The sequence below is a fragment of the Mercenaria mercenaria genome, chromosome 11 (genome assembly GCF_021730395.1).
Source record: "Mercenaria mercenaria strain notata chromosome 11, MADL_Memer_1, whole genome shotgun sequence".
Taxonomy (NCBI): domain Eukaryota; kingdom Metazoa; phylum Mollusca; class Bivalvia; order Venerida; family Veneridae; genus Mercenaria; species Mercenaria mercenaria.
In genome coordinates this window covers 46,660,444-46,679,618 of record NC_069371.1, presented here as the reverse complement: position 1 = coordinate 46,679,618, position 19,175 = coordinate 46,660,444, and the positions used below count along the sequence as shown (strand labels likewise).

Sequence of the window (19,175 nt, the reverse complement as noted above, 5' to 3'; positions counted from 1 at the left end):
ATAAAAACATACATCAATCCAAATAGTACGAACAAACAGGAAAATAATAATCGAATGAATTGAAAAACAAGTCACTTAAAACCTTTTATATGAATTCCACTCTAAAAATGTTAAAATGGTATGTTGTTTTTGTTGTTGTTGCGATGATAATTATACATTCTAACATGGTTTGATTTGTTTTCCAGTTAAACAAAGAAGAAAATCAAGCTCTATATATTCTGCGATAAACAACGGTTGACGCGCGGACCGGTAAGAGAGCATTATGACGTCAATTATGACGTCATATTGTCGCATGACGTTCGATACATTACTCCTCAGGTAAACGAAGTCCAGTATAATATCTATTAAAATATATCAATGAGCATGTCAGAATGAAAACAATCAAGACCTTCTTGTTATTTATCGTCTAATTTACCACGGTTCATCGTTCAGATGCTTCAGTATTTAACCACTCGGGCTAACGCCCTCGTGGTTCAATTCTTACGCACCTGAACTCTGAACCGTGGTAAATCAGACGATAAACAACTCGAAGGCCTTGATTATTTGTTAATTATCACATGTTTGACGTTGCGGGAGTGTAATAAAGCCATTAAATAAAAATGATAATACACTAGTGTAATAAAGCTTTGACGTCGATGTTATTTATAGTATATAGTAGGAGAAGTTGGTCAAATTAACTTGTCTATATAGTAAACGAAGGTAGAATTTTGATGTTTCGAAAGGAAAGGCAAAAAGAAAGAAATTTATTTTATGCTTACTGGTGAAATACTGAAAAATATCAGTGAGATATTTCTCTATATTACTCATAGTGCCGAACTTTTTTTTCAGATAAAATTATCTCCCTTGAAATATATTTAATTAACTCCCCTTGTTGCCTTTATAATTGCTGGTATCCTATTATAATCCTAACATTCAAGCCATACAGGAGACATGTACAACTAGACAATCCTATATAGGACAAGCTAGATATAAAAAAATTGCAAAAGAAATAATTAGTAATACTCTAGAAATGATACCTTCAAAGTTGGTTGCTTGGCCTTGCCGTTATGTAGCTATAGATACGTCTTTCATCCACTTTTCATCGGTTCCCCACTATCGCATGGTAGCTTTTACTGGCGACAGCACATTTAGTAGGTTGTTGTCTTAGTTTATTTTCACAAGACATCAACTCAACCTTACGTAATATTGCCAGCATTTTCGTCGAAATTCTTGCCTACCCAGCCAGTTGTGTTCCAGATTCCATCCCTATTCGTTATGCTATACAGCTCCTAGACCAATATTTCCATTAAATCCATGATGATATTTAATTCTGCATCTTGATTTTCCAAGGACTTTCAGATATTTCCCAGTTGTTTACGTTTTTTCGGGTTGTTTTTTAATCTGACCTTCAGCGTTTGTATACAAGGCAAGCTTCCGGTTATTTAACGAACTGACGGCATTGAACGTAAAGTTTTAAATATGCTTACTTAACTGTCTGTTGGCCGCTGTTGTGCATTTATTAACAAAATATTTCAAATGTAGTTTTTGTTTTCTAAAACAAAATGGCGTCGTGTTGATTTCACGGACCTAATCACCAATACTCGATATCAATATGCCTGAGTGTCCATGGTAATTTAGCGGATGCATCATATAGATGTAACACGGTAGCCTAAATAAATCCTAATATCATCATGAAGTATTGGTCTTATTTGAACATGTAAGCATGTAATAAACAGAAAACTCGTTGATCTTCACCAATTAGCATAAATAAAAGAAAATTTGTTTGTTTGCAGTGTGATATCGAAATATAGCTTTGAACACCGATATGGGAGACAATTCTGATATTTTCACTCAGGCTATATACCAATAAAAGAAATTGTTCTTTGTTTCATATAAAATTCAGCTACTTCAGAACAATTTTGATACAGTTTCTAGATTTTCACTCCGTCGTAGACCTATTTTCCACAAGATATCCATACATTTGCTTCAAGAAAACGAAAAGAAAAAGGGGTGTTGAATAGTATGCAGTGAAATGCAAGTCAACTGAAGTCAGGTACCCTTATATTGCCGCATTTCAGAAAGCGGTCCGCATAATAAACACCCTACTTTCGTTTTCAAGTAAACAACTCGAAAACATGCGAATATTAGCATGAAAAGTGTCCTATTTTATGTAAAATTCATTCCATCAGTGAAATGATGCCCATTTGACCCCCGATTTACCCGCAAATGCGCGAAAAATGGAAAAATTAGGATCTATTTATTAGGGACTTCTTTCGCCACGGAAGCACATTTATCCTGTCACTTGCAGTATGTTCAACCCGATATCAGGGTGCCGTATATCTTTCTTTCGTTAGTTGATCATGTGACCAGTGATATACGGTCAGTTGATCATGTGACCTTATGATCGATATTGTTGTCATAAGAAATTTTGCAACGAAACTATCATCATTGTGTTGGAAATGTCCGAACTAAGAAAATGAGTGGTCAAATAATGAGTTTTTATTCAAAAACGAATAAGTTATTGCGATTCTGCCGGTAATCACGTCATTATATAAGTGAGGTCATTACGAATATGACGTCATTAAAGCGGTTGTCGCACACTTATTTTTGTAAAATAAATTGCCAAATATCGGAAAATGAAGTAATGACAAGATAAATAGAATAATAGGTTAGTGCCTAAGATGGAGAAAGTTTATCTGGCTCGGCTCCGGACGTTATCAGGTTCGCCTTCGGCTCGCCCGATAACCTCCTCAACCTCGCCAGATAAACTTTCTCATCTACGGTACTAACCTATTATTCTTTATTTTTGACCGAATTACTGCATTATGACCTTGTTCCGTTTTCTGGAACGAGACTGCTGTAGGTTATAAACCACTAAATGTGCGATAGGTTAAAATGTACAAAAAGTGGACTTTGGTTTATATCCTCGCCTCTACCGTACAATAGTAGTATGAGGTCTCGCAAATATAAACGACTTTGTACTGTCATATAAATTAATATTATCGTTTCATAATTGAATAGAAATTAAATTATATCTGATTGTTGGGTGAATCATTGGAATCGCTTAGGGTGCGGCTCTCTATTGTTCGGTAATCCTATGCTACTGAGGTTTAAACGTATCAAGTGAGGTATACTCTTCTAATATTGAGTTAATACGACTCCCTGTTGGACTATAGATAATGCTTTATTATTTACCGTAATCTGTTTTCTTTTGTATTACGAAATATGTTGACTCCTGGACAAGCTTTGTCAACTCTTTCTTCAAATAAATCTTACTTACTAACTAACTGACTTACTAACTTACTTACTTATTTATTACTTACTTACTTGCTTATCCCTTGTGACTGAAATCTATGACTAAATATACCATGAATCATATAGTATTGGAACAGTTTACAAGACTTAGAACTAATGAATGACAAAGACTTATAAAATTTTATTTTGTAATAAATAGAGACATGTTTGTGTACATATAAACTGTTTTTACGAGCTTTTTACATGAATGAATGTGTTGTTTTAGCAACTATCCAAAATGTTTCTTAGTATCAATCGCTATGTCATCCCTGTCCAATTTTCATCATCCCTGTCCAATTTTCGCCATCCCTGTCCAAGTTTCGAACCTACGATCTCAATACATTATGTTCTACTTTCGGAAAAATATGGACCGACAGAGTAAAGTTCAGCGATTCTTGTCTTACATTCGTCTCTTGTCTTGGTATGCGTGAAGAGGATAAACCATAGGGTAAAGTATTTACTGATTTCACCTGAAGCCATGAAATATATGGAAAATGTGTTCACTGATCAGGTAGACATAAATCAGACATAAATCAGGGGCCTGGTGGGTGACGTATTTTGTAATTTGCTGTTTTAGACGATAAAAATGTTAGTTGCAGTTCGATTTAGCGATATTTGTTTACTTTTTAACATACCAGTGGACACATTTTCAGTGGCAAGTGACTTTAAGCAGGTGCTAAAAGTCAAATAACAAATCAACATTTTGGGCGAAATATGCCTTAGAAACTTGTTTAAAAGTGCAGGTTTTCTTGGACATATACCTTTTATTAACCAGGTTGTAAAAAAAAAACTTATTAGATTGGCAAATGTTGTTGGGCTGGCGGGCTGTCGGTGGCGACCTCAACTCAATAACTTGAGTGAAGATTGACCGTTTGCAGTGAAACTTTAAATAAAGGTAGATTGCATTGGGACGGAGTTTTGGGTGTAAAAACACTGTGATTTAGATCAATGTAGCTGTTGCTAAAAATAAAAACAAAAAAAAAAGTTTCCACTCAATAACTTTAGTTACCATTGATTTATTGGAATTAAACTTAGCCTATAAGTAGCTTATATATATGTAAAATGGATTTTATATGGGGTCATTAAGGTCAAGTTAAAGCTCAGCATTGCTAAAGTGTTGAACCAAAGTTATCTTAATATTTGTACTGTGGAACGGATGGATCGCGTATCATATTTCGGTCATTGCCTAACCTTTTTGTTATAAGAAGTCTGTTTATGCCACTGAGTAAAGGTCAATGTCAAAGTTACTAACATTAGATTTTTCACTTTGATCAGCAAAAGGTGGTTTCTGGTTTGTAGCTTTATTTAGAATTTACTTACTGTCAACAAATTTGATAAATAGCAAGCTTGTATGAAGAACTAGCTTTGTGTTGTATTTAGGGTCACTGTTACTAAGGATAGAAAAAAATGGCCTCTACTCAATATCTTTAGTTTGGGTACAACTATTTTTAGCATACGTGCTGTTTAGATAGCGTTTTATTAAACACAATGGTAGGGAATGTATCTTGGGGTGTCATTTGGGTAAAGGCCGCTGTAACAAATAACAGAAAAATGGTTTCTGCTCTTTAGGTTGAGGTGAGATAACTTACCTAATCTGCATACATTGAGAGATCTTTTGTGGAGCTGTGGACTAAAGCTTCGGTCCGTTGTACCTTTTATATTGAACGGGTGGATAGCGGTTCAATTCCCGGTCGGAAATTATTTTTGTATATGATAAAGAATCACTTCGATGCCATATGGTCAAGATCAATGTCACATTTACTTTTTTCACTGTAATCATGTCAACAATGGGCTTCTAATTCATATACATTTTGTAGATGTCTTGGACATTAATAGTTACAGTTAGAACGAAGGAGTTATCAGATACAACGAGTGTGTGAGGGAAAGGGGTGGGGTGGAATTCGTCATATTTCATACAGACATGCTTATCTGTATCCAAATTTAGAAGCACACATGTTACACCTACAAGTTCATATGCTGAAATTTGACTATTAACAATGCTTGTTTTTGTAAAGCTGCAGAAAGATTATTTAGTCATATCTTACTATTATACTTAAGTGTCAGTGTCATAAGAGGCATTTCTATAAAAGCAGCTTCGCAAACTAAATTGTTCATTCATCCGCCCACACACTTAAAAAACATGCAGGCATTCATTCATCCACTCACGCACCCATCAATCTACTGTTTCACTCACTCACTCACCCACTCTCACTCACTCACTCACTCACTCCAACCTCTCATTTGCCCACTCATCCATACTTAGTCACAGTCATTCATCCATACTTAGTCACAGTCAGTTGACAGGAAGCGCCTCTTATGACCTTAATATATATATATATATATATAATAATTTCATATGAGTAACTATCTATAGTCTCCTGTTTTGTTTGTTTGTTTTGGGTTTTACGCCGTTTTTCAACAGTATTTCAGTCATGTAACGGCGGGCAGTTAACCTAACCAGTGTTCCTGGATTCTGTACCAGTACAAACCTGTTCTCCGCAAGTAACTGCCAACTTCCCCACATGAATTATCAGAGGTGGAGGACGAATGATTTCAGACACAATGTCTTTTATCAAATCGTCACGGAGAACATACGCCCCGCCCGAGGATCGAACTCGCGACCCCTTGATCCGTAGACCAATGCTCTCCCTACTGAGCTAAGCGGGCGGGCTATAGTCTCCTGTAACTTTTAGAGAGTGGCTATTTACATTTGTAATTTTTACTGTTTATATGTTTTTACTATATGTAAATGGATGAGACTGAAATAAAGTAAAATAAAATAAATAAATAAAAACTTAAAGAGTAATTCAAACCTGCTAATGCTAATTTATGTTGCCTTCTACAACAGTATCCCAGTTTATGACACTATCATATTTTATTTATAGCAAGCTTCCTGTATTAGATTCTGAAAAAAGCTTAGACATGTAAAAGTGTTTTAGTTACAATGATGATGTTTAAATGAAAAGAAAATCAGATCACCAATATCCATATTTGTGTTTTCTTAAACTAGAGTTGGTATTCATTGAAGCAGGGACTTATTTCTACATCCTGTCAATTCAGATTTATAAAAACAATGTCTTTAGATAATTGATTCTATGTTTAAGATGAATGTCTTAAGCATGTCTTTCGATAAATAGACTATTTCTTTTACAGAATGACCACATTTTACCATTTAAAAGTTAGATGTATAAAAAAGACGATTTTCTACCTATAATTTCATTTGAAAATCATGTTTTTTCATGTATATAAAATCAGTACTCGATTAAAACCTTATAAATGCAATCCTTGACTATTTAGAAATATAAATTTCCATTTCTTAATTAGAAAAACAGGTTTATTTGAAGGCTAGATTGAATATATAAAGAAATACTAACTGAAATATAGCAGCCATTTTGAAAATTCAAGATGGCTGCCACACTGATGGCCGAAAAAAATGTTACCAATGGAATTCTTAAAAAGTATCACGTAAGCTTTCATAAAAACATAACTTTTAAAAATATAGGAAAAATAATAACAGGATTACAATTAGCCACAGACTAGAATTCCAACGATTGATATAAGAGAACGAGCACAGAGAAAAGAATTTGACGAATCAAGGGACATGACTCCGCTGAAAATCATTTAATCAGAACCTGATCAAAATGCACAACTGCGATTTACATTAAGCACTCTTAATGTTTGGTGAAATTCAGCCTAATTGTATACAGTGAACATTATAAAATATGAATCAAGGGCCATTACTTTAGTGAAAATCACTGAACCAAAACATGCCGATGATATGTAAAACTAGGCTTGGCACTGATAACTCCCGTAAGGTTTGGTGGAAATATGCCTAATGATATAAGAGAAGTTGCCAAAATAACATAGAAATTTGATATATAAAGAGCCATAAATCCCCTAAAGCTCACGGAACTAGATCATGCCGATAATATGTATAATGAGATTTTGTAATGATCACTCCTACATGATTTGGTGGAAATCCGCCCTATTATTTAAGAGAAAACACTAAGACTAAAACATTACAAAATTTTATCAACCAAGGGCCATTACTCTACTGGAAAACACCGAACCGGAACATGCTCATGATATGCATATCAAGGCTTGGCATTTATCACTTTTTTAACTTTGGTGTAATTCCTCCTGGTTGTTGGAGAGGTTGTCATGACAATGTGAAATTCAACTGTTACAAATGAATTCAACTGAAAAACAATGTACCTGAACATGTCGATTATACGTATAACTCGGCTTGGCATTCCTGTAAGATGTGGTGGAAATTGGTCAGATAATACCAGTGAAGTAGTCAAAACGTTATAAAATTTGAAATTCAAAGTCCATAACTCTGCTGAAAATCAACGAACTTGAAAATGCCAACAACATGCAAAATTATGCTTGGCAATGATCACTCTTGTGAAGTTTGGTGTAAATCCATCTTTTGGTGTCGGAGGAGTTGTGTGCACAAACCTTGCGACAGACAGACAGACTGCGGGGCGACACTAAATTATTATGTCTCCCCTACTACTTGTTGGAGACATAATTAGTATAATAGGTTTTGTACCAATCTGCGTACAATCTATATATCAAAATAAATATTCATATGTACCAAAACCACACATGAACATGAATATACAATATATATGTACATATGCATTATGGTAACAAAAATATCACGTTATACGTGCACATGTTTTCCATTTCACAATATAAGTTTCGCCGTGCCTTAATTGTTCAGTGTTGTAGTGTGGTAAGGTTGGGAAAGTAAGCCAGCGTAGCAAAAAATGAAAAGAAAGACATGCAAAGGTTATTTTAAATAATAGTCGTGTAAAATGCTGCTATGTTGACATATTGCTGATATATTATTGACGTTTTCGGGTATGACATGTATATTTTATCATGTCATTCGAGTGAAAATTGGCAATCACTTATTTGACATCATATATTCAAATATTAGGTGACTGTTTGAAAACAACTTTAAAACAAATAACTAATTTAAAAGGAGAACTGTTGATTTCTTAAGGACACGTCACGGCTGAGATATTTTAGCATTACTGCAATACACAATCGGTATTGAAATTGTGTTTCTAATACATGTGGTCATAAGATATATCCTCATTATCTATGTGAAAATAAGGGATATGTTTTGTATGACTGCAACACTGTGAGTTGCTCTAATAAGTGACAAATGACTGGAACATTAGGAATTCTTACGTGATTTGGATAGACAAAACGACAGTAAGGTAACAATATATTATTTTATTGTTTTGATTTATGAGTTTTAAGCTACAATATAGAAGAGCCATTTTAAGAAAATCAAACTGGAATGAAGAAATAACAGCAAACTTTTAATTAACTCATGAGTCATCATACACCTGTCAAAATGTGTCAATAATTTTCACGATCTGTCAAAATTACAAAAGTATTTTTATCTCTCCATTCTGCATTTGCATTGTTTTTGTAAGTATCTTGGTAGGACATTGTAGTGTGTTACTTACTTTACATTCCACATCAAATATTTGTGTTTGAAATTGCTTTGTTGAGCACACTGAAGTCACATAAGAATTTCTATTGTTTTAATTTATTGTCTGTAATAAAGGTACTAAACCTCGATATTAAAATATTTTCTGATGGAAAAAGTAAACTATTTGGTTGAATCATAACATAACGATTTTTGGAAAGAACTGAATATTCTTTGTTTTTTTGTCGTTCACCGGATATTCAAAACGTGATACCACCTAAAAGTTGAATTTCTATTACAATGACGACACTAAAAGAACTTATTTGTACTTACAATCTGATTTGACTTGTAGAGATGAATCAGACTAAAATAGTTTCAAATTTGGGATGGACACTAAAAATAATGTTTTGTGATTAGAGTTTTAGATAACTTATTATGTAATAATTATATAATGTTACTTGTACTGGTTTCCCATGGAATGGTCTAAATGAAATAATCCAGATACAGCTATAAGATATCTACGTCATTTAAATGATGATATTTAAATGCTTTACATTGCTATATAAAACACATTTACGCCTATTCATATTCAAATATTCATTCATCAAGGTTTGGTTATAGCTCGGCAAACCTGTGTTGAACTATAGACCTGTCAATAGCACAACTTTAGATCGACGATTTATATAAGGAGTCACGTAACAAAGTATTATGTGACTCCTTAAATAAATTGCAGCCCCAAAAGCTTTGGCCAAACTTCATTAAATGACTCAGTAAACAGTTTGTCCTATTCATCGGTCTTTAGTTCATTTGAGATCCGCAGGACCTAAAGCAAAAAAGGTCAGAAAAATACTTTGAACATATCGGACGCCTTGTAACAATTTACTAACTCACAAACACTGATTATGTTCAGAAATACTGATGTACAAAACAAAGAACTTTTATTTGATACTAAATTCTAGCACGACCCGATTAGTTTTCATATCAAACAAAGCCGGTTATAAGTGTGACTTTATTACGCATTTGTGCGTCACAAATATCTATCCGTCTGTCGTAGGTCGTATCCACAGCAAAACTTGATAACTTTTTAAGGCACATTAAACTTCGCAAATAGGTAGGTGGCAATTAGACGATGCACAAAGCGCATGTACGGGATCGATAGGTCAAAGGACAGTCACAAATTGAGCTCAAAGATGAAATCGTTTCTTGTCTGGAAAAAAAACTTAACAACATTCAAAGTATAGACTTCAAACATAGCACAAAAGTAGGTTGGTGATACGGTATGCAGGGTTGGTAGATCGAATGTCAACATTATAATTGTGCTCAATTGTCACACCAATGTTTAAAGTATTAACGTAATAACAATTTAATGTGTTGACACAGGACGATGTGCAGGGCGCATGAAACGGAGTAAAAAGATCGCAAATTGAATTAAAATGTCAAAATTGTCCTTCAGTATTCGTGTCCGGAGCACAACTTATAAACTATCCTAGGCATTATCTTTAAACTTGAATATAGTTTAATGGTAACGAGACGATGTGCAGCGTGCAACAGTTAACATGATTTCCCCCTTATCACAACTTTGACCCACGACTACCCGAAGGGAAATGTGCTTCACTTTATTTTCTTGCCTTAGTATCCTGTCACCGCCGCCGCACAAAACCTCAAATCTGAACATTGCCACCGCAACATTACCACTAACACCCTGAATAATATTCTTTAAAACAACGTTTCCTTAAACTTCGGGTTTATATTGCCCCGCTCTGCGGAGCTCGTGTTATGTCATAGCATCGCGCTGGATAAGAAAACCGCGCAAAAATAGGCAAATATCCGTTGGGTGTCGTTAATGATGTAGATGATAATGTTGATGTCGTGTTAGAATCAATATAAAACATCTCAAACAGTGATGTTCTCTTGTATTAAATCATTGCTTGACATTCAGCTGCGTCCTCGTGATATCATTCCTTCGCATCTGAACTCCAAATAAATGATTTTATATAACGGCAAAATCACTGTTTGTAATACATTGTTTCATAATAAAAAAGAACACAGATATAACTAGACAACATATCAAATATTTAAAGATGTGGCTTCATTTAGTAGTTGTTCAATATGCACAATATTAGACATTATATTCTTTACTGACTTTTACTGAATGTATGATGGAAGTTAATGAAAATAAATTAGTGTTGTTATATTTTCTGGTTCTTTGGGACTGTGGAGTCTATATAAATCACCTGTATAATAAAGTTCCGCTTAAGACGGTGCTGTGAGGCGTAAGAGATATTTCACATTGTATTACCTCTCACAAACAGATTCAATCAACATTATCTATACACTTTTACATCATTTTCAACCATCCTGGCGGACGTAAGTTAAACCAGTATCCTTACATTTTAAAAAATATTTGTTTCCATCAAATCGGGATCGTCCGTCATAATACCTGAATCAGGGCTACAAATTCCAAAAGGAGAGGTGTTGAACTGATACATTCCGTCAGTACACCCGAGTGCCATAAGAATATCATGAATTGGCGTGACAAATACACTTCCTTGCAAACCACCAACCACTATGCCAACAGCTACCGAGTCAATGTCTTCACCCGCAGAAAGAACCAGAGCACCAGAATCACCCACATCAGCAAATGGGCTATCTCCTATTTTAAGAGCTACTATCTGATTTTTGAGGCAAAATCCTAAACCATATGACTGTCCTTCCATTTTTTCTAGTCGTACGGCTGCCCCTTGGTATGCAAAGGCCCCTCTAGTAACACCAGTGGCCATGCCGAACTTGTACAACTCTGACTTCCTTCTTCGATTTATTTCCGAAGCTTTGAGGACTTTTCCGGAGTTGTACGTCAGCGGGTTCTCGTCATCAAAACCTGTGAATGGACAGAAATTACAGTTAGTGCGTGATTCAAAACGACAATTACGGAAAAGTTTTTAACATATTTTATTCCTCTAGTTTTGTGCATAAACGCATTAAATGTAGGATTTAAAACTATGCAAATAGTTTTGAAATTTATATTTAAAAGTATTTAAAATATAACGCATCATTAAAAAAGAATACTATATATGAGGACATATACACAAAATTGTATGTAAGATCAAGAGAATAAACAAGAACAATACATTAACTTTGCATTGTTTTTGGTTAAAGACCTTCATTACTATGGTTTCTTTCTAATTACATGCAGAAACATTTCACAGAAGGTCAGTGATTCATAAGGTATGATGAACATTTTTTACGAAGTTATGTCTGATTCAATTGATTCAAGTATGCAACGTGCTTTCGTCTTGATGATATACAAGACAATTTCACCGATATAGAAACCCGAAAAGCGTTTTATGTTTTCACTCCTTTCAGATTCTTATATAGAGAATTTACGTACAGCTAGTTGGGCCATACAATTCAACAAAATTTTATCAGTTGTCTGATTGTTGTAAATCGTTCTTAGTATATTAGTCCATTATATGTTCTACTTAAGTGCCATTGCATGAGTCATATTTCTGTCTCCTAGCATCACATAGCGGTGGAATCTGTGTCCACATTTCAGAGTTCTTCTAAAGATCGGGTCGTTTATTGTTGATTGACATTGTTATATTAATTCATACATATTGTTTGTTAATTGTGTGTTTAATGATAAATTGCCATAACATTTCAAGTTGATATTTATGTATCTAGATCTATCTATCATATATCGTTGCTTAAAAATAAACATTGTGCCTTTTAGTTATTCTGTATATAATCATTTGCTGAAAATGTTCCTGCTGTAAATTCCAAAGACTGATGTACAGATGTTAAATCTATCTAAGTTTATCTATCTAAGTTTAACAGTTAAAAAGTTTTATATCATGATGAACTTGTGAACTCTTCTTTTTGTTGTGGGCCTACTTTGCAAATGCGTGGCTCTAAGGCTGTGTTGGTGGTGCTCTGTGCTTCCGAGAAATCTACCCTTACCTATTACCTTTTGTGAAAAGTTTTCAGTCAAGCAGTATCTGAGACACCTTCTTATTGGTAAAACTTTAAAACAATCTATGTTAAAAAGGGGCATAATTTTAACAAAATATACAAACTAGACTTATGTAACTAGTCTTATGATGTCACTTCATGATGCCGAAGACATGTGTGAAATTTGAAGCATTTGATTCTGCAGTTTCTGAGAAACTTGCTTATATGCAAAACTTTAAGTTCTAAGTTTAAAAAAGGGGCACAATTTAAATAAAATGAAAGCTTGATTTATGTAACTTGCCCTGTCATGTTATTTTATGATACCAACGAGATGTGGGCAGCAGTTTGGCCCAATAGTTTTCAAGAATCTTGCTTAAAAGCAAAACTTTTAAATGTTACTTCAAATTCAAAGTGCAACAGGAGCATATTTTTGACAAAATACAAGCTAGTACTAGTCCTGGGAGGTCATCTCATGATGCTTAAGACACGTGTGAAGTTTGAAAGCATTTGGACAAGTAGTTGTTGAGAGACCTGCTCACATGCAAAACTTTTGTGATGCGGACGCCGACGAAAGTGCGATTACAAAAGCTTTGCTATTATAAATTTCAAAAAGTCGAGCTAAGAACATATTTATGTTTTTTCTACCAACCCCGCCAATACTAGCAAAACTGTTAGTTGCGAAAGAAGTTACTTTTTAAATAATAGTATACCTGCATCGGTGTAATTAAATGCCTCCGGAAAACTTCCATCTATAGGATGTCTTTGATGTATTTTGAAAAGTACCACTTCCATTCCTGGGGAAGATGCATCTCCTGCACAACAGAGTACCGATACAATTTCTCCAAATGGTTTTGAGTCCAGACCAATTGGTTGAGATACTTCGATACTGCAATTAGTTTGATTGGTTACCAAATTGTCTCTTGAGAGCAATGCATGAGCTGAAGATATTCCACAAAGTCCATGCACTGGATGATCTACGAATCCACCAAGTGTACCGCCAAGGATTTCACCATTTTTGTCCCTAGCATTTCCATGGATAGCTAGACCCATCTTTAAATGTTCATGAAAATCGTTTGCATATCCAGCGTAAGGAACGAATTCACCTTCAATTACATCTACTTGAAAATCGTCTATCCTTTTTGGAAAAGGATCTTCTTCAATTGGTATTAAACCCTTTACTGGTACATAAAGAGTAATGCAAGGCTCGTCAATAATACGCTGGTTTCGAGATTTGTAACCGACCGACTTTTTTAGACTCGGTAATACAACACTCAGTTTACTATGGCTATTCATAAGGTTATCGGCATGTTTATTTATGCTTTTCCTGAGTTTTTCGAGAATAATTTGCTCTTCTTTTGTTTTGCATTTACAACACGTCTGAAACAATAGGGCACATTCCCCATTGCTTTCCCGTGTACTTCTGACATATATATGGTAGTCAGCTACTTTTACTTCCATGGACTTCTCGTTTGTTTCAACAACAAAAACAATTTGTTTTTTGTTGGCATGATACGAAGTCCAAGTACCATTGATTCCTTGTGATTTACTTTCTATCACCCTGTTGATCATTTTGCATATTGTTAAGAATGTTTCTGACGACCTGTCAAACACATCAAAGGCCATGAGTAGTTCTTCGTTCGAAGGTAAGACCTCTTGATCAATCAACAGGCTTGCTGTAGCTCTGTCTTGCCGTGTAATACAAGCAGTCCAAGGTGTTGTATCTAAACGAATAAGAAATTTTTATTGCTTACTTCTTTTGTACATTATCACGAGTGTGCAAAACAAAACAGATTAAAACTATCGTTCTTTTCATTGTTCCCTAGTTAGAAAGTGAATTATAAGCACATTGTGGTTGTGAAAATGACTAACAAAGAAGAATGAAACAAATCATATGATAAGGCAACAAGGTCGAACAATCAAAACAATGCCTGGTTTGTGGCAAATACATTACTGGTGAGCTTTAACTGATAAATGGTGCGCATTTTATCTCTCTCTTAACTCTCTTTTGTTTCAAAGTAAAGGGTCTAAGTGAATAAAGTTATCTTGCATATGTAAATCAAACTAATTGTGTGTTCACAGGACACAGATGCAGCCCCGCCCCCTTCACCTCCCCTCCCCTAACTCCTGTCATTGTACATGGTTACATGACTCTATGTGAACTATTTTTTAAGATATTCGCAAAACAAACTTCTAAGAACTTTATGAGCAGCTTCACTGAGTGAAGGACCACACCTCTGGCCAAGTTGAGTGAAATTCCAAAGAAAAGGTGCACAACTTCTCATGCTTTGAAATATCCTGTAATGTTTATGACTCTAGGTCACGAACATTTTGAGATACATTGAGCACAAACTTTTTCTTTCGCTAAGTCATCTCTGGTCTTTCAAAGTAAAAAAGCCCAGGTACGCAAATGAAAAAACATGTACTAGAAAATTAAAATTCCTAAATGGTTTAATTCCCCAGGGGATCCTAATGGGACAAAAAGAATGTAAAGATGACTACTTGATGTTACAGTGTTTGCTGAAAATCCATCAAGTTGTTCATTTTTATGCCCCCACTTTGGGGGGAGGGGGGCATATAGATTTGCCCTTGTCCGTCCGTCCGTCCTTCCGAGAATGTTGTGTCGCGCCTAGCTCCAAAAGTATTTGACGTAGAGTCACAAAACTTTAAACGAATGTTGGTCAGCATGTGTAGTTGTGCACCTGGGGTCTTACGTCTGGATTCCTTCAGACATGTAGAAGTTATGGCCCCTGACTTTGTAAAAATTGGTCATTTTTGTGCTGTGTCGCACGTAGCTCCAAAAGCATTTGACCTGGAGTCATCAGAGTTTACAGAAATGTTGGTGAACATGTGCAGTTGTGTACCTGTGGTTTCGCGTTCAGATTCATTGAGTCATGTAGGAGTTATGGCCCCTAACTTAGTAAAAATTAGTTCTAATGTTGTGTCGCTCCTAGCTCCAAAAGTATTTGACCTAGAGTCACCAAAGTTTACAGGAATATTGGTCAGCATGTGCAGTTGTGCACCTGGGGTTTCGCGTCCGGATTCCTTCAGTTGTGTAAGAGTTGCGGTCCTGACTTAGTTAAAAATTGGTCATTTTAATGTTGTGTCGCGCATAGCTCCAAAAGTATTTGTTGTAGAGTCACAAAACTTAACAGGAATGTTGGTCAGCATGTGTTGTTGTGCACCTGGGGTTTCGCATCCGGATTCATTCAGTCGTGTAGGAGTTATGGCCCCTGACTTAGTAAAATATTGGTCATTTTAATGTTGTGTCGCACGTAGCTCCAAAAGTATTTGACCTAGAGTCATCAGAGTTTACAGAAATGTTGGTCAACATGTGCAGTTGTGCACCTGGGGTTTCGCGTCCAGATTCATTGAGTCATGTAGGAGTTATGGCCCCTAACTTAGTAAAAAATTAGTTTTAATGTTGTGTCGCTCGTAGCTCCAAATGTATTTGACCTAGAGTCACCAAAGTTTACAGGAATATTGGTCACCATGTGCAGTTGTGCACCTGGGGGTTTCGCGTCCGGATTCATTCAGTTGTGTAAGAGTTGTGGCCCCTGACTTATTTAAAAATTGGTCATTTTAATGTTGTGTCGCGCATAGCTCCAAAAGTATTTGACCGAGAGTCACCAAAGTTTACAGGAATGTTGGTCAGCATGTGCAGTTGTGCACCTGGGTTTTCGCGTCCAGATTCATTCAGTATTGTAGTTATTGAGTTATGGCCCCTGACCTAAGAAAAACTGTCATTTTAATGTTTTTGTCGCGCGTAGCTCTGAAAATATTTTACCTACAGTCATTATGAAGAGAAATGAGTTAGTTGATCTGTGTTCTATGTCATGTAGTGGGGGCATTTGTGTCCCATGTACACATTTCTAGTTTTTTTTAATTAATAAGTTTTTGTAGTAAATATTAGCTTTGGTATACCCTAATGGGTCATGTTACTAATTATGTAACTTAAAGACAGCACGTATCAAAGAAGAATGTTATTAGAATTGCATAGTTTTGTACTCATAAGCTGCCCAGCTAAATTTGTAAAACAATAAACGTTTGAATTTGAACAAAACATATACTTTTATCATAAACAAGTAATTACCTTTTGAATCTCGACTTTGTCCAGTAACTGTCCAATAGAAAGCATGCAATTCATTTCGCCTCACGTCATTGGAATAGATTTTACATGCTAAAGCTTCTGTTTTGTTTTCGAGCTTCCAGTTTCGCAATTTTTTGTAACATTTGTAACGCATTTTCCTAAGATGTCGCCTGTATCTTTTGTATTCAGCCTTTCTAAAATCTCCTTCATGCATGCGACAAAGCTCTTGTTGGATTTTCAGTGTCTTTTGCATATAAAATCTGACAGACTTACTTACTCCAAATATATATATCATGAAGAGTATAAGAAGTTCAATGTTCCAGTTCTCCACATTTGTTGGAGAGCTATCATGAGGAAATAGCTTGTTCTTAAATCTTTTCTTATTATCATATTCACGGAGGAAATCCTTTATTTCTCTTCTGTTATTCTGTAGAAAATCTTCGAGCGTCATATTTTTATGATTGCGGACTTGCCTCAAGCGTTTTTTTAATAATGCTAACAGAACCGGCTTGTTGCATTTCATCAAAATCCAGGTTAATTTTTGCTTCCGCATTTTGTCCGTCGTTGTATATCTGTAAATATTTAAAGACAGAAATTAGTTATTAACCTTATGTATATCGAAGTGACGCAGATCGGTCATCTCTTAATCAGGTTAAAGAAAATCTCCTTAAAAAGCAACCAAAGTAAATGAAAAATGTCAACATCTTTACAAAGAAGGCAGTGATACAGACGTTGGCGAAGATTACAATGACAACGATTCTCGTGAGGGATTATTATATTAAATATGTTTGATGCTGAGTAAATCGGTACAGTTCGTTTAATATGGGATATTGAACAGTGTGGGGAATATGGTTCGATAATATAAAATGTCTAGAGAAGTTCTGTGGTACATCGGAAATTATACACGAGGGCCATGGGGGCCCTATATTGCTCACCTGAGTCTGGTTGCTGGCTTGAACAGTTGAACGTTTCTACTAAACAATTCTGATGAAGATCCCTCAAGCAGGCCATGAAAAGAAGTCGTTAATGTTTTTCTATTTTTAGTTTTGTAGGCCCCTAAAAAGGGCCAACCTTCTTATCAAGCATAATAAAGATCCATGCTAATGGTCAGGTTTGGTGTAATTCTAACACAATTATTTTAGCAATCTGTATGAAAAAATCATACATGTGGCCCAAATTCCTTAGTTAAAGCTTGAAAAGATAATGTAGACGGGTAGGTCATTGAAAGGATAATTCAAGATATTTACTGAAATATGTTATAAATTATAAAGGCGACCCAAATGTCTTAGCTGCAGCTTCAAAAATAAGATAGTAGGTCAGAAGGTCAGGGCTGAGAATATTTAAGATAAGCTTTGAAACCTGCATCAAAAGTTACACACGTTGTCTAAATTTGCAATATCCGGTCTACGTCCCCGGAGGAATGATAATTATCTTCCCCTAAAAGTTTTTTCTGGACTCTACAGTTTCTGCGTGTGTTTCATTGATCTGGATCACCAAGACGCTTACATAAGTCATTATTACCTAAATGAGGGGATCCTAAAGGGAGTAATTAATGCAACATGTTTATAAAGTGTATGGTACTTATAAATTCGATATTATCACTTTATTCATTCCGTAAGTACTTTTATATTCTGACTTCTGATTTTTTTCATTGAATCTATTTTTACGGCAAATATCAAGTACTGTAAATAACATTCATTCCGTAGAAGAAATATTCCCTGAGCCGATATTTTACATTGTATCTACATGGTGAAAATTACGGCAGAAGACGTAGACCGGATTATATATACAGCGACGATATTGTCTTTTCATTCATTCCATGCCACTAGAGGGAAGTTTCTCCCGGTAAAAGGGTTTTCCTTGGGGAATATAATGCATCAGAAAATGGGGCTTGGAATTCTTTTGAGGAGAGTGTCTGAAATGGATATTTTACGGAATGAATCCCATTATTGATAGAAAACGAAATATTCCCTGGGACTTAAACAAGTAGGTCACGATTTAGGCAATTCAAGATGAGTATTGAAATCTTTATCACTATCACACGTTATACTTGTTGTCTGATTTTCTTTGCCATTGCTTCAAAAGCAAGTCTATGTTAAACAAGAGACCATCCGGGAATGGCCTATATTGACCCCAGGGTCATGATTTGAACAATCCTGATAGAAAACCACTAAAACATGCCACATACCAAATATCTTAGATCTGGACCTTATGGATTCAGCAAAGAAAATTTACAGGGTATATATATAAGCCAACGTAAAAATTGTTGACCCCGGGGCGCAGTTAATTTTGACCCAAATGTTATGACCTGAACAAACCTGATAGTCGTCCTCTTGGCAATACTAAATGCTTTATATTTAAGTCCTTGACCTTGAGATTCTGGTTTTAAAAGATTTTTCCTATAACAAGAGACCC

The 19,175-nt window shown here is 35.3% G+C and overlaps 1 protein-coding gene across 1 annotated transcript; it reads right to left on the bottom strand.

Moving 5' to 3' along the window:
- Positions 1 to 8,508: 8,508 nt before the first annotated feature.
- On the bottom strand, positions 8,509 to 17,328 carry LOC128546561 (uncharacterized). Its single transcript, XM_053517350.1, has 3 exons — positions 16,764 to 17,328; positions 13,384 to 14,394; positions 8,509 to 11,603 (listed from the first exon to the last, which is right to left on the bottom strand). The coding sequence occupies exons 1-3, from the start codon at positions 17,311 to 17,313 to the stop codon at positions 11,119 to 11,121; spliced, it is 2,046 nt and encodes a 681-aa protein (XP_053373325.1). The 5' UTR covers positions 17,314 to 17,328; the 3' UTR covers positions 8,509 to 11,118.
- Positions 17,329 to 19,175: the final 1,847 nt, after the last annotated feature.

What these genes read in the sequence shown, in the direction of transcription:
- LOC128546561 (XM_053517350.1), bottom strand. Translation starts at nt 17,313, where the DNA reads ATGCGGAAGCAAAAATTAACCTGGATTTTGATGAAATGCAACAAGCCG. An exon ending in ACAAAGTCGAGATTCAAAAG is followed by an intron (nt 14,395 to 16,763) that starts GTAATTACTTGT and finishes TTATTCGTTTAG; the next exon opens with ATACAACACCTTGGACTGCT. An exon ending in ATTTAATTACACCGATGCAG is followed by an intron (nt 11,604 to 13,383) that starts GTATACTATTAT and finishes GTCCATTCACAG; the next exon opens with GTTTTGATGACGAGAACCCG.